This window comes from Notamacropus eugenii, chromosome 1, assembly GCF_028372415.1.
Source record: "Notamacropus eugenii isolate mMacEug1 chromosome 1, mMacEug1.pri_v2, whole genome shotgun sequence".
In the NCBI taxonomy this organism is placed as follows: domain Eukaryota; kingdom Metazoa; phylum Chordata; class Mammalia; order Diprotodontia; family Macropodidae; genus Notamacropus; species Notamacropus eugenii.
In genome coordinates, this window is record NC_092872.1 from 95,237,684 (window position 1) to 95,265,476 (window position 27,793).

The 27,793-nt window shown below is 40.1% G+C and overlaps 1 protein-coding gene and 1 long non-coding RNA gene across 10 annotated transcripts in view; one reads left to right on the forward strand and one right to left on the reverse strand.

Moving 5' to 3' along the window:
- Positions 1-21,494, reverse strand: part of SNX29 (sorting nexin 29) — a 688,321-nt gene extending 666,827 nt beyond the window's left edge. For 4 of the 9 annotated variants that reach the window (XM_072609956.1, XM_072609967.1, XM_072609983.1 and 1 more), the window contains exons 1-3: positions 21,230-21,492; positions 634-698; positions 4-56 (exon numbers count right to left, since the gene is read on the reverse strand). In XM_072609956.1, the coding sequence (XP_072466057.1) occupies positions 4-56; positions 634-698; positions 21,230-21,404 (293 nt within the window). In that variant the 5' untranslated portion in view covers positions 21,405-21,492. Of the gene's footprint in view, positions 1-3; positions 57-633; positions 699-2,623; positions 2,647-21,229 lie in introns of those variants that run through there. The other 5 variants (XR_011967204.1, XR_011967210.1, XM_072609974.1 and 2 more) reach the window with 3 other exon arrangements.
- LOC140504722 (uncharacterized) lies at positions 20,532-22,572 on the forward strand. Its single transcript, XR_011967220.1, has 3 exons — positions 20,532-20,748; positions 21,415-21,500; positions 22,353-22,572. It is a non-coding gene; the product is annotated as an uncharacterized lncRNA (long non-coding RNA).
- Positions 22,573-27,793: the final 5,221 nt, after the last annotated feature.

Sequence of the window (27,793 nt, forward strand, 5' to 3'; positions counted from 1 at the left end):
TACCTGCTATCAGAATCTGATGCTATTTCCTTTCTCCCTCCAAAGCGGATCTGACACTGCACCAAAAAAAAAAAAAAAAGCCATTTACATTAATGCCAGTCCACCAATATACATTTAATAAGTGCCTACTATGTCCTAGACATGTGCTTAAGAACATACAAAGAAAGACAAAAGACAGTCCCTACTCTCAAAAAACTCAGTCTAATGGAGGAGAAAACATGTAAACAACTCTGTACAAACAATTTTGAGGGGGAAATGAGAAGAGGACACAGGAAGGACAAACTCAAAATGCTCAATCAGAATCTTGCTATACTTTAGCTGTAAGACAAGACTAAAAAGTCAGCAAGGAAACTGGCCCTCTGCTTCTGTTTTAAACGAAGCAAGGAAAAGTTCATCTTTTTAAAACGAAAAAGGAAACACTTATCACCTACTTATTGTTAAAAGATTACTAGAAAGTTACTGAAATAACTAGGTGGTGAACTTTCTAGGCTCCCATAACCCATAAAGGCTGTCTACTACTGATGGCTGAGTCAGGGGAGGAATACCTACCCACACACACCAACAGAGGAAGAACTGCTTGACACTGAAGACAATACAACTGCACAGAATCACACATGTACGTTTTTTTCTTACCTGTTTAACAGCATCCAGCAACCGCTCTAGTAGAAACTGTCTTTTGGTATCATTGCTCTGTGATCCTAAAATGCAACAAAATGATATTAATTTTATTTATCAAACATATATTACAACTTAAGATATCGTAGCACATGGTTTTCCCTTCTGAAGTGATCATCTCTCAAAACAATGCTAAACCAAAACCCACATTACTCTTGCTAAGGACAACCAACATTCATTCTGCAAACTTCTTAAATATCGCTAAGATTAACTCCTAAAAGATACAAGTCAACATGCATTTATTAAGCACCTACTATGTTCCAAGCAGAACCGACATAACATGCTTAAAATGCAATGTTAGATAGAACAAGTGACCTCAAACCTGTTAGCCTTTTACACACTGCTATCTGTAACTTACTAAGGGAGTTAGGCTCTTAAACAGACTTTCACTCTAACCTGATGACATGTTCTCTCCTGGCTTTCTCACTCAAGTCCCTGAAACACCTTTTGAACATCTGTGTCTATAAATAAAATTTGTTCTTTAAATAACTGAAGATTTGGTCTGTGCTACTCTTTCAACAGAAATACACAAGTTTTTCTTTCTTTTCCCTGTTACTATACTCGGGTCAGTCTGCCCTTTGAGCAGCGCCGGTTTGAAACTCGGCATGCTATTCTGAATGTTCTTATGCCTTAAGAGAGACGGGAACTTTCCATGCAGAACAAATCTTCCTCTTCTGACTTGATTAATGCTGCTGTATTCTTAACTAACTCATCAATTATGTTCTGACCCTAAAATTCCCATTTTCTGTCTCCGTCCTATTTTCATGTACCCTTCTTGAGCCTACATCCTTCATTAGCACTTTCTGTACCCTCTCCCCATCTCCTTTTTTAACCTGTCAATTTTGTCTTGGCAAGATCTCTTGAAGATCCCCTTCTCTCTTCTGACACTGCTACCACAATATGAAGGCCCTCACCACTTCACCCCGGAACTACTGTAAAAGCCTACTGGTGAGTCTGTCTGCCTCAAGTCTTTCCCCACTTCAGTTCATCCTCAATTCAGCCACTAAAGTGTTCTTCCTAGTGTAGGTCTTATCATGTCTCCACACACACACATACAACAACCTCCAATGGCTTTCCATTATCTCCAGGAGGGGGCCCTCTCCTGTCATCCTAATTTATATCTTGCCACTGGACCCCAGATGGCTCAGGAGGAGAGAGTGAGGCTGGTGACTTTGCACAGCCCTCCCTCACTGAAATCCAATTCACTTGCAAGTCATGACATCGTCTTCCTGATGCTGTGGTCCTCTTCAAGAACAAAGAACAAAGCAATAACATTATTACCTCCAGCAGAAAATACAAAATGCTGTTTGGGATTCAAAGCCCTTCATGACCCAGCCCCCGCCTACCTTTCCAGTCTTCTTACAACTTACGCCAGGGCAGCTAGGTAGCATGGTGAATAGAACACCAGTGCAGGAGTCAGGAGGACCTGAGTTCAAATCTCACCTCAGACACTTGATACTCAATAGCTGTGTGACCTTGGGCAAGTCACTTAATCCCAATTGCCTCATCCTGGGTCATCTCCAGTCACTGGATTCAGATGGCTCTGGAGCAGAAGTGAGGCTGGTGGCCTGCACCGCCCTCCCTCACTCAAAACAAAGTCAAGTGCAAGTCATGTCATCATTTCTCTGATGGCGTGGTCTTCTTCAGCAACGAAGGACGAACACACACAACTTACTCCTCTCCACATACTCTTCGATCTAGTGACACTAGTCTCCTAGCTATTCCACAAACAAGACACTCCATATCTCAGCTCTGATCATTTTCTCGGGCTGTTTCCTTTCCTGGAACATTCTCTCTCCTCCGCTCCAACTCCTGACCTCCCTGCCTTCCTTTAAGACCAACTAAAACTCCACCTTCTACAGGAAGCCTTCCCAAGCCCCTAATTCCAATGCTTTTACTGTTTTAATTATTTCCTATTTCTGCTGTACATAGCCTGCTTTGTATATACCTCTTTGTACGTTGTCTCCTCTATCAGCTTGTAAGCTCCTTGAAGGCAGGAACTGTCTTCTGCCTCTTTTTTGTATCCACAGAACTTAGCACAGTGCCTGGCACAAAGTAGGCACTTAATAAATGTTACTTATTGATTGACTGATCAAAACAAATCAATCTCTGGTCTGAAGTTATCTCTCAACACCCAATCACCCATACTCCTTTACACCAAAATAAGTTTCCCTGACCATTACCACTGCAGTTATCCTTTCTGAGATATGAAAGAAAATATGCTACAAGATTAACATTGTCACCTTACTCCCAAGAATACTTTAAAAATAACTCTTCTGTATCTGACACAGGAACAGAAAAAGAATTCTCCAACTGCTTCATTCTTATTTATCCTTTACTCAATAACAGACAAAGTTAATAGTGAAGGCCAAACTGTAAACCACATTGAACTCTGCCCTCTGTTCTCTACTTTCTGAGTGAACAGTCACATGAAAATGAGTTTTCAGAACTTTTAAACAAAGTCAACTCAAGGAGTATCTATGTCAGTGAAGGAGATCAGGAGAAGATTCAGGGTCCTCAGCCCCATAAATTCCTATTGCTGTCATATTATTCATGCAAGTCCAGCCCCATGAAGTAATCCACATTAGTTCAATTACATTAAAGGAAACAGTGATTCTGTGCTGGAGACAAGCAACTGTTTTAAACTCCTGAGATGGGCACGATTCTATCTAAGCCCACAATATGTGCTTAATGTTTGCTGAATTGAACCCAACCAGTTGTTTTGTTAACATGAATGTAATCAGGGAGCAAGCTGAAAATATAACAGAAGTCCCAATAATATGTTCCAAGTGCTGATGGAGGTTTAAATACATAAAAATGCAGTATCTTTAAGAGCCTTCATCAAAGCAAGAATTTACTGTGCTCTCCAGACACGGTTTCAAACATGATTCCTGATTAAATTCCTCCCCAAAGTCTAACCTGGTACGGAAGTAACTTTGGGTTCTTGGGGGCTTTGCCAGTAAAGCACAAGCTCTTAACAGGTTCTAATATTCTAGAAAGGCTCTAAGTATAGACCAGGCAGGAAAGGATTGTGTCTGGCTTCTGAGGACCAACCCGGCTGAGATACTCATCAACAGCACATTAGCCAATTCGTAGTATATTCTAGAACCTTAGCAACCCATGGAATGAAGAAAAATACAAATGATCCTCAATCCTAGGTGTCCTTTCCACTCCTGCAGTGCCAGTATCAAAGTGGAAGAAAAAGGAGGAGAAAATGCTAAGAATTACACAGTTTTTAGACAATCTATAAATATTAACTTAATTAATGGTAGTCTACATATAAGACAATCCAGCAGACATACTTCATCATATCAATCTTGTCATTCTAACTATAAAGGAAATTAGAAGACAAAAAGTTGTTGCTAAATGAAAGGAGGGTTCCCATGGCTTCCCACAAAGAAACCAATGAAGAAGAGCATGACATCTTTAATTGCATGTCCAAAGTCAACAAGAAACATCATTTCAATGCTTATTTCACATTCCAGTGCTCATAATAAATATTTACAAAAAGAACACAACGAAGATGACAGCTTATATGCAAAGATCGGTTACAAAGGATAAGAGGGTAGAAAAATTCTACAAAGATCGTCCAAAGTAAACCAAAATATGGTTTAATAACCAGAGATTTAAATGCAAAGATGGATATAGGAAAGGACAGTAAAAAATGTCAGAAAATGTTTTTTGGAAATAAGATATGACAGAGTCCAAAGACTCACTGATTGAATGATAATAACAGCTAGTATTAATGTAACACTTTAAGGTTTACAAAGCACTAAACACATATACATACATGTATGCACATATGCCGAAAAGGAAGTCTCAAAAGTTTAAAGCTTTAGGTACTGGCACTAAGACTGTTGGAACTGTGTGCATGTGTGAGATGGTGTGCGTCCATGTGTTGGTGTATAACACACCACCTTGTGAGGTAGACGCTATTATTGTTCCCACTTCACATCGGAGAACGAGAGGTTAGGTGACCCAGCTCATTAGTGTCTGGAGATGGAATCAGATTCAGGCTTTCCTGACTCCAGACCCAAGGTTCTCACCACTACACCACCCAGCTGCTTCAATATATACAGAGGCCTCAGTGTAGACATGTGTTTCACTTGGCCACATATATTTATAACAAGGGTTCTTTTCTTTTTTGTTTTTCTTTTGTAAAAGCCTGCCTTTTCTGTCATGCCTTCAAGAATATCCTCAATACTTGTACAGACTGCTCCTAAAGACTGTGTGAGGCATGATAAGAAGAAAGGGATAGGGATGTGGGAGCATGGGGAAAAGAAAAACAGAAGTATTTTTAATGTATGAGAGAAAAGAGAAAGCCAGAAATAATCACAGAAAAGCAAGACATCTTTGAAAGTTACATGTTGAACTGACTATATATTTTGAAAGAAAAGCAACTTGTGCCTAATAGAGATTTGTAGTTTCGTGTATATTCCTCTTTTTCTGTTCTACTATATATATATATATATATATATACATATATATATATATATACACATATATATATATATATATATATATATATCAATATGTGCTTAAATAGATGAGTATAAAGGTTCAGCTTAATTGATGTTTATATTCAGATTTAAAATTAAATAAATCAAAAGCTATACATACAGAGGCTATATATCTATCACTAATACATTCTTCAAGAAGAAACTCTGAAATGCCTAATAAGAAACAAGAAATGCCTAACCTCAAATCTCACCACAAAAAAAGAAAACAGACAGAAAATGATTCTTCTAAAATAGCAATGACTTCCAGGTTGGGTATCCAATGTACAGATAAGCCATTATCTTGTAAAAGTAAAAAATCAAAATCAAAACTGAACTAAGAGAAGCAAAAATTAAGGGCTATGCTTGAAAATAAGGCAACTCCAACCTATCCTCCAACAAATATGGAAAATGCGTCAAAAATAGTTTTTTTTTTTAAAGTCATAGATATTGTCAATCTATCACCATTTCCTAAGAAGTTCAAATGATCCATTACCACAACAGAGAATCCAAAAGAACCTAAAAACCAACTCAGCAAAACATTTGACCTCACCAAGGATGGAGATACAACAATCAAAAGCAGTGTGAGTTTAATATATATTAAACTCATTCATAGAATCTTTTTTTTTATTTTATTTTTTTCAATCTCCCAACTCATTTATTTTTTTAAACTTAAAATTATTATTTTTTATATATTTTTTTAATGTTCTACAATCACTACCATAAATCACTACCAGATTTCCACCCCCATCTACCCTTCTCTACCCTCCTCCCTCCCAAGACAGCACACAATTCTATATAGGATCTACACATACTTTCCTACCGAATATGTTTTCACTATAGTCATGCTGTGTAGACGAACTAAAATAAATGGAAGAAATCATATAACAAATCAAAACATCATACACACACACACAAACATGATCTGCTACATTCTGCGAATGAATTCCATAGTTCTTTCTCCGAGTGTGGAAGGCATTTTGCCTTAGAAAACCATTGGGAATTTTTTTTTTTTTAAGTTCTTGCTTTGTTACGAAGTTCCAAGTCTACCAGAAAAAACTCTGGCACTCTGTGGTCATTGCTGTACACAAAGTTCTCCTGCTTCTGCTCCTTTCGCTCAGCATCAGATCACATAAGTCCTTCCAGGCCTCTCTGAAGTCTTCTTGTTCATTATTTCTTATGGTGCAATAGTATTCCATTACATTCACATACCATAATTTATTCAGCCATTCCCCAATTGATGGGCATGACCTTGATTTCCAGTTTTGGGCCACCACAAAGAGTGCTGCTATAAATATTTTTGTACATGTGGGACCGTTTCCCATTTTTATGATGTCTTGGGGATACAGTCCTGGAAGCGGTATTATTGCTGAGTCAAAGGGTATGCACATTTTTGTAGCTCTTTGGGCACAGTTCCAAATTGCTCTCCAGAATGGCTGAATCAGTTCACAGCTCCACCAACAACGTTGGTGTTCCAACTCTCCCACATCTTCTCCAATATTTATCATCTTCCTGTTCTGTCATGTTTGCCAGTCTGATAGGTGTGATGTGCTACCTCAGAGTTGTTTTGATTTGCATCTCTCTAATCAGTAGTGATTTAGAGCATTTTTTCATATGACTACAGATACCTTTAACTTCTTCCTCTGAAAACTGCCTGTTCACATCCTTTGACCATTTATCACTTGGAGAATTCATTCATGAAACCTTACAGAGGAGGAGGGCATAGTATGAGCAATGTCACCTTAGAAAACAGTGAGCCAAACAAGTCACAGAACCCAATTAAGCCAGACCATTCCAGAGGCATTTATGGATTAGACCGGCAGGACAACCAAAGTCAAACAATGTAACAGATCTCTCAGGATGACATTAACAAGCTCCCTCCTCTACCACCGACCACCTGAGCACCACATGCAGACTCTAATGTAACCATCCCAGATGTAGAGAGTGTAGAGAATGAAAGAACAGATACAGACAAAAAGATGGAGCAGTCCCAACATGCTGGGAAAGCTCATTCTGAATGTAACAGAATTCTAAGGTTTTTGAGATATCCAAGAGGGGAGAGATACAATGCATGGAAAAAATCAGGAACTTATCATCAAAAAAAGAGTATTAAGAAAACATCAATAATTACCAAAACATAAGCTTCCTTTCCCATATCTATATCTCTCATGAGCATTCTATCTACACAAATATCCCCAACGAAGGCTTTCATAAACAGTATTCTATAGCAAACCACACCTTTACAAATACACAGCTGACTGAAAAATAAAAAAGTTACTTGGTGCTTGCTGGCTATGAAATAAGTATTTCATTCTATAGGGTAAAAATTTGCCTTAAAATATCTTCTCCATCCGTTATTAAGAGAAATAACTACTTAAAACCTGCCTTTGGAATTACCACCACTCATACACAAAATCCATAGCCCATCTTCCACAGGTTTAGTACAACCTGAATACTCGACAAGGCACTTTGGGCCACTAAAGCACCTATTAGCAAATAGCAGATAAGTGCTAGTGTGCCCCTCTTCATCCCAACAGTGTTCAACTCAAATGTGTAGAGTATACCATGGTACTCTAGGTCAAAGTGGGCAAATGATTTAAACTATAGTTGTCCCTGAATCATTCATTGGCCTTTCAGTATTTGCTACTCTCTTTCCTACTATGTTTCTGACTCATTTTAGGTTCAAGAAGCATTATAGGTTAAAAAAATAAAAAGGTAGTCAAAGCCCCGTAATCCTCGCCCCACCCTGTTCCTTCAATTTCCAGGGTGTGGACTACTTTATTCTTAAGAAACAGAATTATATATGGAGATACATTTTGTATGACTGCATACGTATGATCTATGTTGAGTTGCTTGCCATCTCAGAGAGGAGAGAAGTGAGAGAGGGAGAGAGAAAATTTGAAACTCAAAAAAAATTTTTAAATGAATGTTAGAAATTGTCCTTGCATGTGATTGGGGAAAAAATAAAACATTTTTAAAAAGAGACGGCGTTATATCTAGGAGTTTAAAATTTAGCATTATATTTAGATGCTTTAACTAATGTTTTAAAGTAAAAAGAATAATTATTCTAGGCACAAATGTGCCACTAATAAAAACTAAGTTGTAACTATATAATCAATCACACTCAGTATTAATAAAGAATTTTTACAAACCAAAAAACATATATATATATATATCTCCTCCAATAAATTGTCTCCCATGCATATGTTAAAAATCATACAAAATTCCTTGAAAGCCTTAACTACAAAAATAACTATTTGACAATCCTCTAATTATTAAAAACAATTTCAACATAAAATATGAAGACATATGTTCGCCAAAGGTATTTGCCACTGTCATGAATGATGTTTGGCACAGAATCCAAATTAAAAGGAAGCCCCTATAGACACTAAGGACACTCCTTTCTTTAGATGCCTAGAACATTGCAGAGCATCCTAAATCAAAGTTATAATCACTTGGAAGAGTACAGCCTTACTGTCCACAGATTAAAAATCAAGTCAATAATGTCAACTGTCCAGACATTATTAGGGTGAACAGACAAATCAATAGAGTTGTTTATCAGGTCAAGAACTAGCAGGGAACAACCAAGGCTTTGACTCAAGGGGAAATACAGAAAGCATAAAAAAAAAAGTGTGCTTTCTTCAGGAAAGTAGGAAAAGAGGTGAAGAAAGCTTGAGCTCAGATTCAAGGGTGGGACCCTCTAAGTCCTCAAGCTGTTTCCTCAAAAAGTGTAACCCTTTGACCTAATCCAAACTTCAGCCCACACCAGTTAGCTGAAAAGCAAGAAAAAAATTTGGGCTTTGAGTGGCTACAGAGGCTGTGAACTCATCTATATTCCATCTCTCCACACAAATCACTCACCTCTATTCCCCATCACAGTTTCCTCTCCCCTCCAAGTAAATGAGTTTCTTTTCCATAGGCTATAATACTTCCTCCTAAATATAGGTAGATAATATTCCCTTTGCTACCTTTCCCTGGGCACCTGGAATAAGAGCCCCATTAAGCACTCAGGTGCAGCAGAAAAAAGTATAAGACCCCAAATCCTGGGGGTTGGATCACATTATCTCCAAGGTCCTTTCCAAGTCTGAAATTCTGTCTAAGCTACTATAGTAACACTCAAACAGAATGCCTTAATTACTTTTACATTAGAATCATATTACAAATTTAAAAACTGATTCAAGGGTGCATTTTAGGGTTTTTTTCTCTGTTGGTGCTACTTGCCTGGATGAAGAAATTTCTGTGTCAGTCAATACCTATTATCTCAAACAAACAGTGTAGGATGGCAAATGAACTGAGACCAGAGCAGGAGGATAGACTACATTATATTTAGAAAATTCTATAGTAGTTTTAATAACCCTAAGCTTCTCCCTGAAATAAGGGCTCATCTTTTCAACAACGTTCTTTTTGGTGATGCTGCATAACCAAGAATCATAGAATAAAAACAGGGAATATGCCAATTTTGTTGGTCTAAGAATGCTCTCCACTGTCTAAAAGGATCATAAATCTAAAGCTGGAAGGGACCCCAGTGGCCATCTAGTTAAAATCATCATCTTACAGGTAAGGAAACAAGTTTGGAGAAGTTAAGTGATTTGACCAGATTTGACCAACGTCACAGAGGTAGTCATTATCAGGTGAAATTTGAACTCATGTATTCTTGGTTCCAAGTCTGCAGAATGGTGAGTTCAAATCCCACCTCAACTACTTACTACCTGTGTGGCCTTTGCAAAGGTACATTTCTTTGGTCTTTAGTTTTTCTCATCAGTCAAATGAAGGCATCAAACTGGATGATTTCTGAGGTTTCCTTCTACTGACACATCAAAAAAATAAACATTCCAAATAGAATACAATGACATCCAAAGTATTCAATTTAAATCACAAATGAAGAATAACCAATGATAGCCTATGTTCAATTGGAATCTATTCAATGTCAAGTAATCCAGAAGAAGGTCCCAGTACTTCAAACCCCTCCTCAGGAAAATTTATAGGAGGGCATGAACAAATTAAAAATCAGAAGGCATTGTTAGCTTTCAATATGCACCACAGGAAAGAGTACCCACATTAAGAGAATTCAAAGTATCTAGAAAATTCTTACTTAGACACACTTGCAAGAATGGAGGATTCCTACATCTGTCACTCTAATGGAAGCAGCAACTGGTTAGCAATAATACTGTTTTCTTAAAAGACCAAAAAAACCAAAAAACCCAAATATGAAAAAAATCAGTAAGCCTTCAGATCAAGGGGAAGAAAAAAAAACATGGGCTTGCTTGTGTTTGCATTTTTTAAATACATACACATGCTATCACAGCCAAACTAATTCGGTTTGGAAAGCATTAGAGTACAAGTATAAAATTCCCTGGTTAGTTTATGAATATCAACAATTGGTACTTTTTTAGATTGTGGATATGTAATGGCCCTTCCAGCTCTAAGATTCTTTGATTAATGTTTATTACACAAGATAAAAGTATCACATAGGGTGGAATTCTTTATACTAGGTCATCAAGTCACAACACTGAAAGTCCTTTAGCTGATTACCAGGGCTGACTCTATTTGAAATCATGGTACGCTGGAAAGAGGACCGGATTGGAATCAGAAGAAGGACCTTGGTTTGAAACCTGCTTCTCTTACTTATAGCCTATGAGGCTAAGAGCAAATGACTTATCATCTCTAGGCCTATCTTTTTCAAATGTTATATGAGGAAGATTTCTAAGTCCATGGTCTCTGATCCTCAGCGGCACTGACAACAGAATGTTGGGAGACTAGAAGATGAAGGCTTATCAGCGAAAGAATCAGATAGTGAAGTGAAAGCTCATGAACCTGCTCTGTTGAGTCAATGCAGAAAACTAGCTGGAAGTATTATGGTGTTGTGTACTGTAGCAGAGACAAGACAATGAGAAAGACAACTCCCCACAACACAGCAGAAGAGCACTGGGTATTACAACCTGGCTTGTGAGCACAGATAAAGTTCTAGTGAAAAACAGATTCTGAAACTTTCCAGGGCCTCATGGTCATTACAGGATTACAGATTTGGAGAAAGAGAAGGGTTCTTAGAGGTCAATGAACTAGCTCTGGAGCCAAAGGACCTGGGTTCAAAATCTGCCTCTTACATTAACTATCCATGCAACCATGAGTAAGCCATTTCATTTCTTCAGAATGTCAATTTCCCTATTATAAAATAAGAGGGTTAGATGAGATGGTCTCTGAGGTTCCTTATGGCTATAGAACTATGATGCTCTGAACTCCTATACTTTACAGATGGGGATCTGAGGCCAAGAGAGATAGAGTAACTTACCCAAGGTCACACAGGACAATGGCAAAGCTCAAATACAAACCCAGTATCTCTGTGAATTCATTACTCTTCCCTCTGCACCACAATTCAGATAGACTAGGTTACCTCCTGATGCGAAGTCATAAAAATCCACCAAAACATAAGAATTCCACACAATGCCAAGAAACAACCCTAAGAATCTTTTAAAAAATGATGAAATGTCAAACAAACTCAATAATAGGCAACAGCAAATAAGCCATTTCAACGCTTTTCTGCACTGAAAAGTTTAGTTCCTTGCTACTTATCCTATCATCAAGTAATTGAGGTAAACAACTGTAATCATTAGGATTTCAGTGTTCAAACCCACTGATGGATATTTAATGTTTATTTTCTATCTTAATATATCATGTACTACTTTCATTTTTGTAAATGACTGAGGAACTCATCACTTTTCTTGCTTTTTATGAAAACACATCATTAAGGACAAAATCATGCTTAAGGATGGGATCTTGGGTAATTTCAGGTCCGTTTCCATTGATTCTTGACTCTTACATCGTAGTGCTCTTACCAAGATTTCACAGTCAATATCGAGAAGAAAATAAAAATGTTGGAAAGGTTCAGAACTTCCAATGGAACGTCCAAATGCTGCTAAAATATGCACAAGAAGAGAAAGAGCAATGAAGGAACTCAAGTCCAAAACTCAGGAAACGAAAACTAGGTTTTCACCTTGCAAACCCTAATAAACCTAATAAACCGTATAATATACATATATAGTTATGTACTTTTACCTCTTCTGCCTGTGAAAGGGATAAGAGCAATCTACCCACAGAGGGATTCTGCGCATAATAATTATGAGTTAAATGAGTGTAAAGGATATTAAAATATAAATATCAAATTACATAAGACTAAGAATTATTTAATGATCTGGGGCTCCCAATTCTCTATACTATGTTGCTTGTTGACCTCATCATCTCCCATCGATTCAATTATCACCTCTAAGCAGATGATTTTAGATCTATTTCACCAGCTCTAAGTTCTCTCCTGACCTCCAGTCTTAAACCACCAAAAAGTCCATAGGACATCTTGAACTGACTTGTCCTGTAACCAGCTCAAATGCACGTCCAAAACAGAACTCATTTTCCTTTCCACAAAACTCTCTCTTCTTCTCAGCATCCTCATTACTACTGAGAGCACCACTATCCTCTCAGTCTCCTAAGCTCAGGGTCATCCTTGACTTCCCCCTTGCACTCACCCTGCACATCCAGTTTGTTGTCAAGTTTTGTTGTTTTCATCTTCACAATATCATTCTCTATATCCCCTTATCTCTGACTCACTGAACTCTTGTGCAGGCCCTCATTATCGCATGCCTGGACAACTGCAAAAGCCTTCTGGATAATCTCCAACCCCAAGTCTCTCCCCACATGAAGCCATCCTCCATGCAAGCCAAAATGATCTTCCCAAAATGCCAATCAGACTATGTCACCCTGCCCTCCCCACCTCTGAACACCAGTGGCTCACTATTACCTCCAGAATCAAATATAAAATCTCTTGTCTTTTAAAGACCTCTACTATCTTACCTCCTCTTGCTTTCCAATTTCATACTTTATTCTCCTCCCTTGACTCTATTTCAGTCTTCTTACTGTTCCCCAAGCATGACATTCAATGTCTCAACTCCATGCATTTTCAGTGGCTATGCCTCAAACCTCCCCCTTCATTTCTGCCTCCAGGTTTCTCTGGCTTCCCTAAAAATCCAATTCAAATCCTATCTTCTACAGAGGCCTTTCCCACTGCTGAAGCCTTCCCTCCCATTTACCCTGTGTGTGTTATATGTACATAGTTGATTACATGCTCTTCCCCCCATTAAAATGTGAGCTTCTTGAGGGCAGAAACCATGTTTTTGGCTTTCTTTGTACTTCCTTGCTCAGTGTCTGACAGACAAGAGAAATAAATGAAATCCAGATTTCTTAACCTTAAGAGAAGGATTCAAACATTTCTGCATATCAGATTCTTAAAAATGAGTTTTATTTTTTGTAACATTTATCATCAAGGCCTTTTCCACTGGAATAGAAAGAGCGCTAGATTTGCAGGTCTTGAATTCCAGGTTACCCATTCACCACTTATGTGACATTGCTCAAGTCACTTAAGTTTTCCGAGCCTCCATTTCCTGTTCTATAACTATAATCTATAACTCACAAGGGTGTTTTGAAGAAACTACTTTTAAAATCTGAACTATTATTAATACTGAGACTGACTTTGGACTATCAGAATCTTCAGCTCAAAATGAGTTTCACCCCCATTGGTGAAGAGGGAGAACAAAGCTCTTTACCTTTAATTTTACAGTCCTGAATCTTTGATTAACAATGTTACCAGTGCCAGATCATTGTGGTCTCCTGTTGCCAATAAAGTCTGAAAAGTACCCTGGGTTTCCCCTTACAACAATATCAGCGTTCTCTCTCCAAATGTGTCATGGTCTGAGGAAAAGAATACTTTCAATCTTCAGTTTTTTTCAAAGAACTCTTTTTGTTTTGGGTCTTTGGGGATTTTTCTTGTTCATTTGGGTTTTTGGTTGGTTTTTTTCCCCTTAGGTTAATGCCATTCTTTGCTTCATGTTTGCGATGATCAGATCAACTTAGTCAATTTTCTTTTTCTGTAATAACTATACTATGATCAAGTTTATCTACCAATGTCTGATAATAGCAGAGTGGTAAGGGCCCAAACTGGGATGTTTAATACTATTACCTCTCTTACCAGAGTCTCTTGGCTGAGTAAAAGCATTAGGGTAAAAACTGTCATTTGATCCTCAAAGTAATACCAAGAAGAAAAAGTATTATCAACCCCATTTTACATAGAAGAAAACAGAGGCTCAGAGGGCTTAAATTCTACTTTAAACATGTCAAGTTTGAGATAAGATCTGATTTCCAGCAGGCAATGGTAATTCAGGACTGGAGTTCAGGGAAGAAATAAGAATTGAACACGTAGGTATGGGAGTCATCTACAGAAATCATCAAATTCACAGGAGTTGATGAGATGACCAAGGAAAAAAGAAGGGAGAGAAAAGGGCAGGGGGCCCAGGACCCAGGATGGAGCTCTAGGATACACATATACTTAGAAAGTGGAACAGACGATGATCCCACAAAGGAGAAAGAGAACAAGTGTTCAGACAGGTAAGAGAAAAACCAGAGAAAGCTGTCACCAAACCTGAGGGAGGACAGGGTATTTGTGAGGGTATCTTGTTCAAAGATACAGGTGTATGGAGAAGTTCCTAGTCTCAACTCCTCTTCCCAGAACTCCTCAGATCAGGTCAATAAACCAAGTCCTTTCTGTGTAGGGTCCTATCAGGTGATGTAGAAGTGAAAAAAATCAGAACTCCCTGGCACTATGGGGGAACATCAATATTTCTCAAAGCAGAGGAATCCCTATGCTCATATCTAAGACAACTATAACTTGGGGCCGCAAATTCCCTTAAACAGCCAACTCCAGAAAAGAAAGGCAAGGAACTTCCTAAAGAATTGCTATGACTACAACACTCAAAGAATCTGGAGCAGCTGATTCTTCACTATATACTTTAATAAAGTACACATTCCTAATCCTGATCCCTCTACTATCTGAATCCAATCTATCTTTCCAGTGTTATTTCATGCCACTCCATGTTAGCTAACTTCCATTCAAACTGAACTACTACCCATTCCCATGCTCACTGTGCCCTCCACTATATTCTTGCCTTTGGTCCCATGTTCCCCAGGACCAGGAATGAATGTCTTCCTTCTCCTCTCCCCCTAAAACACACTCAGTCAACAAGTATTCATTACATACTTACAGTGTGGTACACATTAGAGATACAAAGAAAAAGTTAAAAAAAGAAGACATGTTCCTGCTCTAAGGGAACTTATGTTCTAATGAGGGAAGGTGCCATGTAAGGTAAGGTACATAAAAGATACACACAGAGTAGATAGAAAGTAGAGGGAGAAAGGGAAGCCTTAAAGGGAAAAGCACTGAAGAGGAATTGGGGGGAAGCTGGGAGGGAAATGTAAAGACAAGATCTTTCTAGGCCTTCTACAAAAGGGGGTATTTAAACTGAGTCTTAAAGGAAAACAAAGATTAAAAGGATGAGATGAGGAGGGAGAGCATTCTAGGCAGGGGGGGGCAGTCAGTCTCAGTGCAAAGACAAAGAGATGAGAGAAAGAACTCATTTTGTAGGTAAGAATGCCAAATGGGCCAGTACGGCTGGGGGCCATATAAGGTATCTGAAAGGGGAATACTGTGTAATAAGACCAGAAAGATAAGGGAGGGGTGGTGGTGGGAGGGGCTAAATGTCAAACAAAGGACTTTAGATTTAAAAGAGAATCAAAACAGAAAAAGCAAACTATAGATTAATTTACTAAATGAATATTGATGCAAACAATTTAAATAAAATCTATCTAATCCTTGAAGTATCAGGAAATATTGTGTGTGTGTTCGTCCTTTGTAGCCAAAAAAGACAATGCCATCAGAGAAATAACGACACGACTTGCACTTGACTTTGTTTTGAGTGAGGGAGGGCTGTGCAGGTCACCAGCCTCACTTCTCCTCCAGAGCCATCTGAATCCAGTGACCAGATATTCATCAAAATGACAGGAGATGACCCAGGATGAGGCAATTTGGGTTAAGTGACTTGCCCAAAGTCACATAGCTAGTGAGTGTCAAGTGTCTGAAGTGAGATTTGAACTCAGGTCCTCCTGACTTCTGCACTGGTGCTCTATCCACTGCACCACCTAGCTGCCCCTAAAGGGTGAGTTGACAGGATCAGACCAATACAAATGAAAACACCCATAAAGATTGTCTCTCCCTTCCTCCAAATCATGGCTCAAGTGCTATCTCCTCTACAAAGTCACATGAAGGCCTCCCAGTTAAAAGTGACCTCTCCCTCTTTAATTTTTTATGGCATTTTGCCCTATTCTTTGCATTTATGAGAAGGCTGTCCTAGATGTTCTCTGAGGCTCCTTCCAAGTCTAAATCTATGATCAGAATTTTATTTGTGTAGAAATCTGTTCTCTCCATTAGAATGACAAATTCCCTGAAATTAATGTCTCTGTGTAATACCTGTTTTGTGTCTCATGTGGAGCACACAGAAGACATTAAACCAACATTTGCTGATATGAATCAGAATCATGTCAAGTCCTGTATTCCCACATGAGACCTGATAAACTCCAATTCACTCCATTCTCCCTTCTCTGAACACTTACTGGAACTCTTTTCTCATTCACACAACTTAGTATGTTATGGTATACTGTCTTAATGCTAAATGGCAACAAATCCAAGTCATAAGATGAATATTATTGGTATCATACTACCCAAATCAAAGTACACATCTGTCCTTTCTGTTAAGGTAAAATAAGTTCTGGTAAACTACAGAAAATGAAAAATGTTATGGAATCATGCTATTAGGTAGGCAATGTATTTTTTGGGGGGAAGAAGGGGATTTTGTTGGGAAACAATAAAATATATCAACAAAAATAAATTATGTGCTATCTTGTTTTCTAATTGCTTAAAGTGTGTGTGTGTATGTGTATATATATATTTATATATATATATCTTATTAGTCAAAAACTATAATAATAACATAGCAACTGATTTAGCTTTTTCCAAACTTACTTTCACTTCTCTCCAAGCTCTATTTCTTACTCTATGAACTTTCCCCACCAAGCCATAGCAGCCTTCTTGCAGCCCCTCCTTCTCATTGGTCAGTTCCTCCCAGACCCTTCATTGTAAGGCAGTGTCTAGGTTGGCCATGCCTTTATTCCTCTCCACTCTCTTATTCCACTCCTGACTCTTCTCAGTCTCCTTTGGTATGCTGTCTTGTCCCATTAGAATGGAAGATCCTAGAGGGTAGAGACTTGTCTTCCTTTTTGCTTTTTTTTGTATTCCCAGACCTCAGCACAGTACCTGGCATAGAGTAAGCCCTTAATAAATGCTGGTGGGCTTGACTTTACAAAGCATAATGCATACATTATCTCATCTGCAATTCACAATGACTTTGTGAAGTAGGTACTACAGGTATTATTATCTATATTACAAATGAGGAAACTGAAGATTGGGCAGATTAATCCTCATGGATTTAAGTGGAACAGACCAATGAGGTCATCTAGTACAATGCTCTCGTGTTATAAGTAAGCAAACTGAGGTCAAGAGAGGCTAAATGACTTGTCCAAGGCACAAGGGCTCAGATGTGGGAGTCAAACCTATGTCATCTTGTTCATAGTCATGCAGCCCACAAGCATCAGATGCTGGATTTGAACCAGGCTGTCCTAACTCCAAGTCTGTCTCTAACCCACACTACCTCTAGCACAGCACACGGATATGTACATAACAAACACTTTAAAATGCCACCATAATATAGAGTACTTTAGTTTACAAAACAGCTTACAATGGGTTTTCATATTTGTTATGTCAACTGACTCCAACATTTCTATAAAACAGGTCCCATAAGAAACAAAATTCAGGACCTGAATACAAGACTACTCAACCCCAGGTCCCTCCAGTTCTAGAATCAAGAACCATGACCAAATCCCCTCTGCCACTGTTCTTGGATGAGGTGTGTTAAATCTACTCCCCAGTGGCTATACTCAATGTCCCTGTAATTTTCTAAACCAAAATACCCCTCCATGGTCATCATTCTCTTTTATGTGCATTCTACCACAAGAGAAATATAAACTCCTTGAGGGCAGTTACTGTCTACTTTTGTATTTGTATCACCAGTGTTCAGGACAGTGCTTGGCACATAGTAATATTATCAAATGATATACTTGTAAAGCACTTAGCACAGTACCTATGGCACAGAGTAGACACTTAAATACTTCTCCCCTCCCCAGGGAAAATTCATTCATTCAAACCTTTTTAATTTCAAGTTCAATATTTTTCCACTGCTCCCCACAACATAATACATATTTGTTAAGCACTTGACACAGGATCCCCATATCCTTCCTACTGCTGTTAAGGAATGAAACAGTCATATTCAACCACTTCCTTAGAAAAAGCAAGCCTCAGTCTCACAAATATATCTTTTCTTCAATGTATTGTAATACACATATATTAGAACCTAAAAGCTCCTCCAAATCCCTGGAATCACTGAGCAACCATTTGCTCCATACTTATGGACCAATTACATGCGCTGCCCACTCATAGCCATAACCACATTTATGCTTATGCTTCTGTGGCCAAAGTTAATTTTTTAATATGGCATAAAATTGTATCTTGAAGACAGAGCATAGAAAAGTAAAGTTGTTTACATTTTTTAAGTATGTTTGAATTTCACAACTCTTATATTTCGTATCAGAAAGTTAGGTTCATTAAATATGTTTGTAAAAGTATGACTTAAGTATAAAAGTTTCGATTATAAAATGATTCTAATAAAGAGGTAGATGCAGAAACAAAATCAATCTACTAACTATTCAGCTCAGTCTTGCACGTTAATTAAACTGACAACCATAACTGGTTCTAAAAGAATACATCTCTCACAGGTACTACCAATTCCACAAATACTACTCTTAAAAGAAAAGAATAAAATTCATACAAACTTAAGAAAAATGAAAACACTTCACTGGGGAAATCAGACAGTCTTTTAAAATGGCTGCATTAGAAAGGAAGGGGAAATGTATAGTTACATTAATCCCTTCACTTAGCCTCTCAGAGCGTATCAAGAGTTATCAATAGACTTCATGTTACAAAGCAAGTAAATAAATGTCATTAGCCTTAAAGACAAAATGCAGAGAAGAAATAAATACACAAACAAAAGCAAAGGAGCTACTTAAAAAAATCTGATCCCAGATCAGCTGGGGCAAATCAGTGACAGATACACACACAATTGTTTTCCTGAGTCACTGCCATCTCCAGACACACAAACATTCAGGAATGACTTAGCAACAAAACAAGAGCAGGATCCTTCACAGTTCAAGAATAGAAGAGACTGGCTAACCCAAGGCACCAAAACCCAGAGCCAAGCCAAAAACAAAGGAAATATCAGTCTCAGAGTAGAACAGCCCAGAACTCAATCCTAGCTAAAGGGAATGACAGAAAGTAGGGAGGAAAGGAAGGTGCCAAATCCTGGGCAAGAAGTGAAGGGTAGTTGGGTAGAATGGTCATCTCCTGAGACTACTGGAGTCAGGTTAAGAAAATGATGGTAGAGACTGAACAACTATTAGAGAAAGAAGGAGTGACAGAAAATCAAATAGGAAAAGTGTGAGCCTAGGCAATCAAGCAACTGGAAGATAGGTAGTGACTGGGAAGAAGCAGGGGGTGAAACAACAAAGTGACCTGAGGGAGGGACTAAGAAACAGAAGGGCAGCAGCCTGGGGAGTAGGCATAGACAGACAGCTGGGAGGGACTGAGAAGGGGAGTAGATGACTAGAACCAGAAGCAAAGAATTAGAAAATTTGGGGGAGGGGATGCAGAAGGATGGGGTCAGACAAATGGAAGAGGCTGAAGTAGGGGGACCACAGAGTGGAAGGCCTGGAAATCAGGGAGTCAGAAGACTGGGAGGAGGCTGAGGAGTTGGAGGAGTGGTGTACCTAGGGAGCAGGGGGAAAAGAGGTAACCTTGGGGGGACCTGGAGAGCAAAGGGATCAGATACCTAAGGGAATTGGGAAAGAGAGGAATCCGATAACTGGGAAGACACTAGAGATTAGACAAGTAGGATTAGGAAACTGGAGGGAGGGGAGTCAGATAATTAGGGGGCCCTGAGAGCTGGTGATAAATACATGGGGATCATGGGGAGGAGAGGTCAGATAACTGAAGGGACTGGGAAGGTGAGGGTCAGATGACTGGGAGGAGGCTGGGGAGTAGGAGGGTCAAACAACCTAAGAGGGCCTGGGGAGCAGGGGGGAGCAGACTTGTGGAGTTTGGGAAGCTGGGAGTCAAATGACTGAGAGGATACTAAGGAAGTAGGAGGGTCAGACAACTAGAAGGACTGGAAAGTTGAGGATGAGAGTCCTGGAGGGATGGGAAGGTGGGGGTGGGATAACTAAGGAGGCTTGAGAAGCAGGGGCTAAACACATGAGGATGATGTGTTTAACAGGTCGGACCTGTGATGGGTCTGGGAAGCAGAGGGTCAGCTGACTGGGATGATTCTAGGGAGGAGGGTCAGAGAAGTAGAAGACTAGGAGGGGGGTTTCTAAAAAGCAGGAAATGAATATGTGGAGGCCACGGGGAGGAGGGAGGAGTCATACATGTGGGGGGCCTGGGAAGCTGGAGGTCAAAGGACTGAGAGTAGGAGGCTATGGAGAGCAGGGGATGGGTCAGATGCCTGAGAAGATCCTGGAGAGGAGGAGGGTCAGACAGGTAGGACTGGGAAGCTGAGGGTCAGATAACTGAAGGGCCCCGGGAGCAAGGAGTGGACACATGGGGGCCCTAGGGGAATGGGGGGAGTGTCAGGGATGTAGAGGGGTCTGGGAAGGTGGGGCTCAGATGACTAGAAGGGTAGTAGCGAGTGGGAGGCTGGGGGTCAGACACCCGGACGGCCCAGCGGACAGACGGGAGGGGAGATCAGACCTGCGGGGGTCCTGGGGCGCAAGGGTCAGACATGTGGGAGTCCTGAGGGGCAAGGGTCAGACCCCCAGGGGGCCCGGGGAGCAGGGGCTGGGCCGCCCGGGGCCCGGGGAGCAGGTGACAGGTACAGCAGGAGCGAGGGGCAGGAGCCGGTGACGGCGGGGGGTCCGCAAGGGCTGGTCTAGCCGAGGGCTGCCCCCCCCCCCCCCCCCGCCCCCCAGCCCCGGCCCCGGGTCCGGGTGGAAGGGCAGCACGGGGCGGGCCCGCCACTCACCGCTCATCCTGCCGGTGCCGCCTCCGCCGCAGCCTCTGCTGCTCCGGCCGGCCGGGGTGGGGGGGGAGGGGGAGGCGGGGGAGAGACCCTGAGAGACACTCGGCGCGCCAGCCCCGCCCCGGAAGTGAAGCGCCGCCGGCTGCAGGCCCCGCCCTCTGACCCGGAATGTAAACATCCTCTTCCAGACTCCCCGGAGCTGACTGGGCTGGAGTCAGCGGCTTGGCTGCCTTGGCTTGGGTTCGGCCTCTTCCTCCTCCCTGGGGTGTCAGAGGCAAGTGACTGCGGGGACTTGGGGGGAGGGGGTAGTGGAGAGATCTCCACGCACGGAAGAAGTGGGAGGGGGGTATGGGAGGAGAGGAGGAGGACGGGGGTACATGTCTCCTGGGGATATGTCTGGGGAAGCAGCTTCTGGGTGGTGGGGTTGGAGGAGGAAGAGAAGAAGGAGAGGGGCCTGCAGGGCTTTGGGAGGAATTCGAAGCTGGAGGAAGCCACGTCAATTGCCCGAATTAATTTCTACATTAATTGCTACATTAATGGGGCCAAAAAGTAGTGAGAGGCTGGGGGTAGAGGCGTAGCTGAAAGTTACATTTCGATTCAGCAAGCATGTAGTATGCGCCTGCTGTGTGCAGAGCTCTGAGTTAGACCCCCCCAGGAAGGATCAGCAGGTGATCCACCTTCAGTGTTGCAGATCTCGACCTCTCCCCAGTCTCCTCCTGTGCAAGACGTCCAGGCTCGCTTCCTGCCTTAAATCTTCCAGGGGAGCCACCCAGCCGCTCTGATGATGGAGCACTTGTAACATTGAGTGGATACAAATGTTGCAAGCAAGCGATCCATCATTTGTTACTGTTACTGTAATGACAAAACAGAACCACATTCTTTTCTGGCCTTAACATTTCTTTAATGACATCCCTTATGCTCCTTCTCTTACACAATTCTTTGGGGTTGTGTTAAACCTGTTCACACCCAACATGCATTTTGCTAATTACTCTTGCTACCTTAATGCTTTGGAAACTGTGGCATCTTGGGAAGAACCTTGATGTCAAATGAGTAGAAGGGAGAAGTTTGGGATCATTAAAGGCACCGATGGTTTCCCAAAGGGAATTCAGCCCTCTTTCTTTTTCAGTTCTGGACCACTGAGCTCATTGTCTGTATGCAGTGCCTGTCCGAGATATACCTACTGATGAAGCAATCCTGTGGGTTATCCATCCAACTACCTGTAATAGTCTAGACAATGGGCGTTCATTCAGTTGTTATGCCCAAAGCTGATAAGAGTGAATTCTTTTGAGAAATTGTGAGTCTCATTTAGGAGGTACAAATAAAGGGATGATGTTTTAGATATACTATCCCTGTTCTAATGAATCTTACAATCTACTAAAGAATTGTCCTGAGGCATTGACTTCTTTAGGAAATTGTAATTATAGAGCCTAGATCTATAAAGGAAACTAGTATCTCTCTATTTCCAGTGCCTCTTATACACTTCTCTCACATTAAGCTATTTAAAACATTTCTACTTTTCTCAAAGACTTTTTAAAAAATTTTAAATCAGAGGCAGAGTGAGCGTATATTTTCTGTATTCACCCAGCACACCTCTTTAACTTAGAAAATACGCTATACCAAATTCTGATCAGGAAAGCCATAAAAAATCTCAGTGAGTCATTTTTCAAGTCTGGAGCCAGCGTAAGAAAATAGTGAAGTCTGTGGACACTGGGTGGAGGCTGGGCAGCAGCATAACACCAGGACAGCCAAAGCAGCAGTGGAGAATGTTCTAGGTCCCAGGGACGATAAAGGAGGCTAAGGGTGAATACCAGGGTTGGAAGTGTTGGGGTGCTTGGGTGCATGTGCTTGGACCCCAATTCTAAGATCACATTTCTCTAATATTATATTTCTCCCTAGCCTCAAAACACTATCCCAAGTAGTTTCTCCCCAGCAACAACCATTGTCTCTCTTCCTGATACAGTAGCCAGCTGTACCTATAGAACTTATTAGTATGAACCAGATGTGTACTGGCTGAGTTGACTTGTGAGCTGGGTCATAATGACATTTACTATTCGTGTATTTTTCGTAGACTTAGATGTATGTATACTTCCTTACGTTTATCTTGTCTAACAAGACATTAATGAGAGCAGCCTGGTATTCATTAGTCAGCCCTGACCATTAGTTGACTTAGTGATGGTTCAGACCTAAAACCACACCTCCTTGTAGCCCTCTCTTGGGCTATTTCCCTATAAGCTCTGGGTAAAATACTTACACAGTAGATACCAAAAGCGCTTGTTCCTTTAAGAACTAACCACTCCTTAATCACTCCCAAATCCTGCCCTGAATCACCTACTTACCCTATTTGGCACATGTTTTACATAGAATATCCTATATAAACTTTACCTGTACCCCTCTAAGGTTGCAGGTTCCCTAAGAACTCTTGCCTGCTAAAAAGTGTAATAAATCTTTACCTTGACCTAAGAATGCTTCAGTCCGAGAATTCATTCCAGGCAACCAGTCCCTATACTCTGGTCTTTGCAGGGTCTCACTCCACATCCTCCAGCCCTCATAAGAAGCACCAGAGCAAAAAGAGATCCCAGGGGCCCCCTAACCAGGCCTAGGAACAGGATTCAGTTCCAGCTGGCAGCTCTGTTACCCATTACCCAGTTCCAGGTCAATATTTCAGGGAAAAGAAGAGTGATCACAAGCCAGAATGTCTTGAGATATGTAACAAACAAGGGACAGGTTCTAAAAATCTTGGGCATTGAGCCTAAGAACAGAGGAGAAACTCACCTTTTACTAATCTTTAAACTAACCTTTAGCCCTACACACAAACCTACAGTGGAATAACTAGGGCAAGAAACCAACACCAAAGGGTAATTCAGTCACTCTGAACCTGCCAGAAATTCCCAAGTTAACAGTAAAAGCAGTTTGTTGAAACAAGCACACTCACTCAAACCTCTGTCAGGAACTTACAAAGCTCGTACCAGGTGAGCAGTGAACAAACTTCTCTCTAAATCATACCAGCTTGGAAACACTAAACACCAAATCTTGAAGGCCTTCAGACTAAACTGTGAAAACAGCAGAAAGTCATAAAAAGACAGAAGCTCAGACCAGATGTCCCCGCCAGAAGCGAGCAGAGCCCAACACTAACTGGGACTTTCTTCTTAATAGTGACTAATAGAAACTCTGGATCAGAGAGTAGAGGCTTATGTGTGAACTCTCTATCTCCACTTTCTCCTCTATCTTATATGTACAAAACTCTTTACATGTTGTCTCCACCATCAGACTGTGAGCTCCTTGAGAGCAGGGGCTGGGGTTTTTTTGTTGTTGGGTTTGGGAGGATTTGGGGGAGACTTAGCATAGTGCCTGGCACATAGTAGGTTCTTGATAAATGAATTTTGACTGACGACTTTTTAGTCACTTTATTTGCATAATTCCAAACAGTTTTCCAAAATGATTTTGCTGATTGACTGGTCACCAACAGAGCACTAACATATCCATCTTCACACAACACTTCCCTTGTTGTCTACTCCCATCTTTTATCATCTTTGCCAGTTTGCTGTTGATGAAACCCCAGAAGGGCTATTTTGATTATCGTTTCTCTAATTATTAGTGATTTGAAGCATTCTCTAATATGGTTATTAACAGTTTGTAATTGTTTCCTCAAAGATTTTCAGTAGCTGTTTCCTGCAGAGAGCCCCAGACTAAAGAGTATGGAAACGTGCCACTAACTTTCCATGTGACCTTGGAATAAATCACTTGCCCTCCCTGGGCTTCCATTTCTTATTATGAAAAGGAAGCGGTTCAAATAAAAAGATCTCAAAGTACCATTCAGCTCTAGGGCTCCATGAATCTTTAAATCCAGATTCCTTAGTCAGCCACTAAGGATGCCCTTCTCTGACCCCAATCAACCTCTCCCATCTTATTTCTCACTCTTCAGATATACTCAGGCCAAACTTGACTGCTCATTATTGTGCCACAGCTTAGTTTATATCATTCTCGTCTTACTGAAACAGCTCTGTTCCTTTACCTATCCAAACCCATTCTTCATGAAACTTTCCCTGATTCCTCCAACCAGAAGTTCTCTCTTCTAAATACATATAGCTCTCTGAATAACTTATGTTTTCCCTTTTTATTAGTTATTTGCATTGCCTTATCTTCTTTAATAGGCAAAGAATACTGAATGTGAAAACAGCCCCTGCCCTAACACTAATTATTTATGAGCCCCAATTTATCTATAAAATGGGTCTAATAATATTTGTACTGTATATCTCATGGATATTGTGAGAAAAGCAATTTTATACTGTATTGTATGCTTTTTTATATTATACTCTTCATAATCTGGTCTGGAAAAATTTTTCTAGCTTTTGGGTGTGTGTGTGTGTGTGTGTGTGTGTGTGTGTGTGTGTGTGTGTGTGTGTGTGTGTGTGGTTTGTTTTTTTTTACATTACTCTCCTCCATTCATTCCCTAAGCCAGCTACATTGCCATAGTTGATACTCCTACATCAATGGCTTCCACTATCTGTCCCCCCATGTTCCATCCCTTTACCTCTGCCTCTTGGTTTCTCTAGCTTCTTTCAAGACTCAGTTCTGAGTCTTGAAAACTTTTACCAGTCCTCTAACTTACAATGCCTTGCTTTCTCAGATCACTTGCCATATATATATATATATTTATATATATCTCATATACTGAATTTTTTATATTTCCTCCATTAGAATCTATGCCCCTTGAGGACAAAGAGTATTTTTGCCTAGCATTTTGTATCCCCAGCACTTACCAATAGCCTGCACGTAGTAAATGATGTATAAATGCTTATGTATTGACTGACCAACTGATAGCATTGTCTGTTACAGTCATTTATCAACTATTGATAATTATCAGTATATTGAACTATAAGCTCCATGAGGTCAGGGACTGAGTCTTAACTGTATGGCCTTTAAGCCTTGCACAGTGCTCTTCACCTAACAGATGCTTCTTTAATGTTTATTTGACTAATAGGTCAATTAGTAGGTGTTTGTTGAATGAACCATTATTTTAAACAATTATTTTACTCCCATTGTGTAAAAATTTTGTAAGATCTGAAGGCAAAGTCCAAAGAGCTTAAGTCCAAGATCACAGGTATCAGAGATTGGACTAAAATGCAGGCCTGTTGACTCATGCTGTAGTGCGTCTTCCACTACAAGTTTACACGTTTATTAGGCCTTTTCTGTTGTATATGTCATGGCATGAACCACTAGAAGTGGCACACTGATGCAGCTAAATATGTAGAGCAAAGGCTGACAAATTGTAGCCTATACAAAAGTTGGTGATGGGACTAGAGTTGGTCCTTGGGATGTACATTTTTACGCAAATGGAGGTGAACCTGTAGTCTCAAAAATCTTTGGTAAGTAGGTCCTTTCCAGCTGGGAAAGGCTGTAAACTGGATCAACGGAAGAGATTCATGAGAGAGTAATGAATTCTTTGACCACAACCATTCACAGAGACCATCTGCTAAGGTAGAGATTCTTAACCTGGAGTCCATGAAATAGTATGGGAAAAAAAAACCATATCTTTATTTTCATGGACTTTTGGTTTTCTTTGTAATCCTATGTATTTTATGCTTTTAAAAATACTGTTCTGATAAGGGGTTATAGGCTTCACTAGACTGCCAAAGGAGTCCGTGACCCAAAAAAAGTTAATATTCTCATATACACACACTGTTATACAAGAGGTACAAGACATGATGATAAAGTAAAGAGTATTCCCATACCAACAAAGTGACAGACTTAAAAGTATTGAATCATATAATATAGAACTTAACAATGAATTGATTTTCAGAGTGGTAGGGGAGAGGTAGGTCACTTGAGTTTCATATCTGACTAGTACAGAGTTGTAGAAATTAACAAATTACTTTCTGATCAATACAAAAGTCTAGTTAGAAAGTTATTCTATGAAAGTCACAAAATGTATTAGTCTTAAGCATATACCCAAAGAAAACAAAAACAAGGATTCCGTATACATCAAAATACATGGCAGATCTATTTGTGATAACAAAAATGGAGGAAAAATATGGGTGCCCAACTGCTGGGGAATGACTGAACACATTGTGGTATCTGAATTTAGTGTAATATAATTGTACTTTAAGAAACAATCAGAATGAAGTGTCCAGAAAATATGAGACCTATATGAACTGATACCAAGCAAAATAAGAACTAGGAGAATAATATACACAATGACTAAAAGCATAAATTTAAAAAAAAAAAAACACTAAAAGCTAGGCAAAGTCGGATCAGTTATTACTAATATTGGTCCCAGAGACCAGAAAAAGAAATATACTTTCTACCTTTCAGTAAGAAAGGTGGACTATGGATGCAGAATATTTCATTTACTACCATTTGGTCACCTTTTACCATCTTGCTTAACATTTTCTGTTAGCAGAAAAAATTCTGGTGGGGTATATTGCAAAATAGCAGGTGTAAAAAAAGAGAGGCATCAATAAAAGCTTTGATTATTGTTCTAAGAGATACAAATTCAGTTCTGAGTACAATGATGTGCTTTAAAGCTGTTAAAAAAATTGTGAGGCAGGAAGGGGAGCATGAGGGAGT